This window comes from Elephantulus edwardii, unplaced genomic scaffold (genome assembly GCF_000299155.1).
Source record: "Elephantulus edwardii isolate Elephantulus edwardi_28Jun2011 unplaced genomic scaffold, EleEdw1.0 scaffold00467, whole genome shotgun sequence".
NCBI classification, from domain to species: Eukaryota; Metazoa; Chordata; class Mammalia; order Macroscelidea; family Macroscelididae; genus Elephantulus; species Elephantulus edwardii.
Window position 1 is genome coordinate 764551 of NW_006400217.1, and position 6005 is coordinate 770555.

Genomic DNA, 6005 nt, shown 5'->3' on the forward strand with positions numbered 1-6005 from the left:
AAATTAATAATAATAAAAAATATAAAGAAAACAAACTGATATACAAATGTCCTAAATATATGAATGCTTCAGAATAGATACATTGGGATAATAGTAATAAAAGGAGTACACACACGGCACTGAATATATACACTTAGCCATTGTTCTAAGGACTTGAGATGTATTAATGTTATCCACACATAGAAAATTAAATGTATAGTGTTTATATTTACTAAATTTGAGAGAGAAATTGAATGTCAGGAATATTTCTCAATCACTGGCAACATTTAAACCTTTTCATAGTGTAATACAGGTAAAAGAGATATCTATGTTGCTATCTAATGTGAGTTCACAACTCATTGCTGTTAAGTCAGTTGGCTCTCCAGTGGGCCTCTGAGGCCTACAGAAGAGGAGAGTCAGGCCTTTGGTTAGCAGTGCAGCTTCATAAGGACTGTATCATTATATTTCCCTAGAGAGGGGGGTGGGAAAAGGCAAAGAGAGAAAGAATAAAAGTAATGAGGTTAAAGGGAGGGAAAAACAATGGAAATAAGCTAGAGAAGAAGGGATCGTTTTCATCTTTGTTAAGACTTTAAAAAGCAAATAAAACCTTTTTGTGAATAAAATAGCATGATTTCTAATTAACAGGTCACAGATAGCATGGAATACTTTATTGACGTGGAACTTGCTCTCAGCACCTGCAAAAAACCTTTAAATAACAATGAAAACTGTATCCCACAAGAAAATTACAAGCCAGGAAAGGTAGGTGATAAGCTAATATGTTTCAGAAGTTTTACTGTTCCCAGAAAAAGAAACTTGACATCCTCAGATCTTTTGGAAAGTCAATTTTAAGACTTTTAAGGCAGACAAGGTGAGGACAAGCAAGGTGGTTGAAAGTTCCAATCCTTCTCCCACTCTTTGTCCTAGGGATAGGATACAGTCAGGTCTCTGTCAAACATCCTATTAGTGCTGGTCTTTTCTACAGAAGGCTTTGCTCTGACTGGTGCACCGAGCACCTTTCCTTTTGGACCTGAACTTGGGCATATTAGCCCTGTGGTTGTTCATCACTGGGAAAGCACAAAACGAAGTGTTTTCACACTCATCAGTTCATAAAAACTTACAAACTCTACTTGTGCTAATCCCTATCCCCAGTTCTGAAAGCTTAGCAGTGACTGTACCCACAATTCCCCGTGCTTTGGGGTATCATGTGAATCTTCCTGGGCTCAGCCAGGGTTTCCAAATAAGGACATAGCCCAAAGAATCTTTCTAAGAGTTGACTAGGCCCAGGCACGTTTAGTTTCAAGCTTGTATCTCCTGGTCACAGAAAGAGAGGGAGAAGCCCAGCTTATTCAATTCTACAGTTTCTTAGTCCAAGATAGAAGAGGGACCAGGCTTCTACAGGTCTGTACATCGAGGAACTTTCGATAATCATTTGTCCTTTCTTTTGACTGGTTGCCCTCCAAATTACAAAGGTATTAGAGAATCACTTGAAGGTTTTGACAAACCCCATAGGGCTGAGTTTCACAGAGTTTCTGGTTTAGTAGATCTGAATTAGGTCCAAGAATTTGAAACTTTTGACTGTGTCTTCTAGTCGCTGCTGGCTTGAGGACTATACTTGGAGAAGTGATCTATAAATTGCAAGCTATAATTAACAGAATTGTTGTTGTGTACCATCAAGTCAGAAGTGACTGATAGTTGAGTCCCTGGCAGGTTTTCAGAAACAATTAATTGCACGAGAGGAGATTGCCCATCCTCCTTTCATGGATTCGAACTGGGTGCCTTCAGGGCTGCACTGTAGCTTCTTACCACTAGGCTACCAGAGCTCCAATTAACAAAGTACATGCACATTATATTAGATTAAAATTGCTTCATTATGAGTGGAGTGGTGGGAATGAATGTGTTTGAGACAGCAAGGTTGGCACAGGATAGAACGGCATTTAGGACAGTTTAACCATCTCTTTGCTGATCTGGATGCCTTTTATTTTCTTCTCTTGTATTGTCTTGGCAAGCATTTTCAGTACAATATTGAAAAGAGTTGGTGACAGTGGGCATCCTTGTCAATTCCTAAGATCATATGTTTCTTGTTAATTACTTTGTAAATATAGTGAATTACATAGATTGTTTTTCTTATGTTGAACCATCCTTGCATACCTGTTATGAATCCCACTTGGTCATGGTGAATTATATTTTTTTTTGATAGTAACAAAGTTTATTTCAAAAATTTTGAGTTATATTCTTTTGCAGAGAACAGAAAAACAGCTCAGCCTCAAGGCCAACAATATGCTTGTTTTGATATCCCCGCCACCTGCAAGATTGCTTCCAATTAGCAAGAAAGGCCATCAGAACAGAGTCTTTAGGGAGGGCCATACCATTCTGCACATCTCTGCTTGGCCTTGGGGTTCAAGGAACGGTTAAACTTGTTTGTGCGGGGAGAAGGGTGCAACAATGAATGAATGGAATCCCAAAATCTTTGTGGATGTTCATTGAAATGAAAAATAAACAACCTAAATTAAAAAAAAAAAGTGAGCCCTACTGCAGCCATTTTAATTAAGCAAGTAGCCATTTCATGCCAGGTTCAAATGTGCAGATGTTTGGAAAGGAATTATATTTTTTTTAAATGTGATTTTCAATTCTATTGGATAGGATTTTGTTAAGGATTTTTACATCTATATTCATGAGAGATATTGGGCTGTATGTAGTTTTCTTTCTTGGTAATATCTTTGCCTGATTTTGGTATTAGGGTTATGCTTGCTTCGTAGAATAACTCTGAAAGTGTTCCTTCTTTTTCAATTTTTTAAAAAATAATTTAAGTAAAATGGATGCTAAATCCTCTCTGAATGTTTGGTAGAATTCAGTTGTGAAGGCATCTGGTCCAGGACTTTTCTTATGAGGAAATCTTTTTATGACCCTTAAAATTTCTTCTCTTGTGATTGGTCTGTTCAAGTGATCTATATCTGTTCTTGTCAAACTAGGCAGGGGATGCATTTCAAAGAATTTGTCTATTTCCTATAGGTTTTTAAATTTATCAGAGAATAGCTTTTTGTAGTATTCTGATATTATCAATTTAATTTCCTCTGCTTCTGATGTGATGTCACTTCTGTAATTCCTTAATCCAGTTATGTGTCTTTTCTTTTGTTAAATTTGCCAGTGGTTTGTCAATTTTTTTGAGCTTTTAAAAAAAACCAGCTTTTATTGATGATTTCAACTCTTTTTCTGTTTTCTATCTCATTGATTTCAGCTCTTGTCCGTATAATTTCTTTTCTTTTAGAGGTTGTAGGATTAGATTGTTGAACTTTTTCTATTTGCTGAAGGTGTTGAGCTAGATAATTGTTATGAACTCCCCCCTGAGAACTGCCTTAGCTGTGTTCCAGAGGTTTTGGTAAGTTGTATTTTCACTATCATTTGTTTCAAGGAACTCTTTTTATTTCATTCTTTGTTTCTTTTATAAGCCAATCATGGACTAGCAACTACATGCGTAGTTTTGTAAGCTTTATTCATCTGTGGTTAATTTCTAGTTTTATGGCATTGTGATCTGAGAAAATACTTTGTATTATTTCAGTATTTTTTAATTTTTGGAGGCTTGCTTTGTTGTGTCCTAATATATGATCGATTCTGGAGAATGTACCATGTGCAGTTAAGAAGAAAGTGAAATAAATTTTAGATGAGTGCAATACTCTGAACACATCCACAGGTTTGAGATGGCTAATTGTATAGTTTAGATCTTCTGCATCTTTGTTGTGTTTCTTTTGAGTTGACCTATCTTTTGGTGATAGTGGTGTGTTGAAATCTTCTACCAGTGTTGTGGTGCTATTTCTCTCTTTAATTCAGTTAACTATTGTTTTATGTATTTTGCAGGTCTATCATTTAGTGTATAAATGTTGACCAAGGTTATGTCTTCTTGATCTATTGTGCCTTTAATTAGTATGCAATGCTCTTTCTTATGGTCGATGGTAATTTCCATCCTGAAATCTATTTTCTCAGAGATTAGTATTGGAACTTCTGCTTTTTTGAAGTTGCCATTTGCTTGGTATATGTTTTTCCAGCCTTTGATTCTGAGTCTGTCTTTCTCTTCCCTTTCTAGATGTGTCTCTTGTAGGCAACATATTGATAGCTCTATATTTTTATTCATTCTGCTACTCTTTTTCTCTTAACTGGTGCATTTAGTCCATTCACATTAAATGTGATTATTGGTCAGGACAAGATTTACTTTTGCCATTTTGCTGTGTTTTCTTTTTCTCTTGTTTCTGGATACTATGCTCCATTTGCTTTCCTTTGGCCTCTCTGTTTTAGGATTTCACTTAAAATTTCTTGTAGTTTTGATCTTGTTTTTACTAATTCCTTAAGGTCCTTCTATTCTGCATAGAATAGACTTTTTCCTTCATATTTGATAGAGCACTTTGCTGGGTATAGGATCTTCGGCTGGCCATTGCTATCTTTCAATTTTCTTTATACGGCATCCCATTGCCTTTTAGCCCTCATGATTTCTGTTGAGAAATCAGAACTTAATTTAATTGTTTTCCCCTTTTTAGGTAACTCTTTGTTTTTCTAGTATAGTTTTTAGAATTCTATTCTTAATTTTTAAATTGGAGAATTTGACTATGATATATCTTGGTGTATTTCTTTTTTGGGTCTAGTCTGTGCTGCTTGAATGTGGATTTCCCTATTCTTCAAAATACCTGAGAAGTTTTCTTATATTACTTCTTCCACAATCTTCTCAGTGATTTCCCTGTCAATCCCATGTTCTGAAATTCCAATAATACTTATGTTATTCTGTTTGATGTCATTCCACAAAATTCTAATGTTTTATTCATTTTATGTCACATCTCTGATTTTTCTTCAAGTATGTTTCTAGTGAGGCTCTGGTCTTCCAGCTCACTGACTCTCTGTTCCATCTCTTCAGTTCTACTTTTTTGTACTACCAGCATGTTGAACACTTTTGCCGTTTCATTCTTAATATTCTGGATTGCATTTTCAACCTTTTCTGTTATTTTCAGTGCTGTGTTGGCTGTACTATCTCTGTCTTGTGATTATTTTTAAATATCTTTGTACCTCTTTGTCTATTGCATAGGCAATGAAACACAGTCAATGAAATACATTCCTCTGGTATTCCCTGCTTTCAGCTAAGATCCATCTAACATTAGCTACAATATCCCTAGTACCATGACCCCTTCTAAACCCAGCCTGGACTTCTGGCAGTTCTCTGCTGATATGCTGTTTCCAGTTGTTTTGGATAATCTTCAGTAGAATCTTGCTTGCATGTGAAATCAATGATATTGTTCTGTAGTTTCCGCACTCTGTTGGGTCACTCTTCTTGAAATGGGAACAAATATAGATCACTTCCTGTCAGTTGGCCAAGTGGTTGTTCTCCAGATTTCTTGGCACAACTTGGTGAGCACATCCAGGGCAGCATCTGCTAGCTGAAATATGTCAATTTGTATGCCATCTATTCCTGGGGGCTTATTTTTTGCTATTTCCTTCAAAGCGGCCTGAACTTCTTCCTTCATCACCATAGGCTCTTGCTCATATTTTGTTTCATTAAATTCTTCTGTGTCTGCCAATTACTTTTGCTACAGTGACTCAGTAAATTCTCTCCATCTTCTTTTAATACTTCCTGGATCATTTAATATTCTGTCTAAAGCATCCTTGATTATTCTTCAGTTCCTTAAACTTAAGAAATGCTGAACGAGTTCAGCCCTTTTAATTTTCTGACTCCAGGTCCTTGTTCATTTCATTGTAATATTTTACTTTGTCTTCTTGCACTGACTTTTGAAATCATTTATTCAATTCTTTTTTAAAGTTTTGTGTTTGTTTATTTGTTTGTGTGTGTACCATCAAATCTGATCTGACTGGTACAGGAAGAGATTGCCTCTTCTTCTCCAGCAGAGCATCTGGTGGATTCGAACTGCATACCTCTGGGATTGCAGTGCAGCTTCTTGCCACTAGGCCACCAGAGCTCTATTCAACTCATTAGTATCTTGAATTCTTCCTTCTGCTTTGGCTTCTGTGTACTCCAGTGCAATTTTCAGGGT

General features: G+C 36.2%; 1 protein-coding gene across 1 annotated transcript in view; it reads left to right on the plus strand.

The window, feature by feature from the left end:
* Positions 1-6005, plus strand: part of LOC102853467 (cystatin-8-like) — a 9766-nt gene that overhangs the window by 848 nt on the left and 2913 nt on the right. Inside the window, exon 2 of the mRNA XM_006902904.1 lies at positions 625-738. Within this exon, the coding sequence (XP_006902966.1) occupies positions 625-738 (114 nt within the window). The remainder of the gene's footprint in view (positions 1-624; positions 739-6005) is intronic.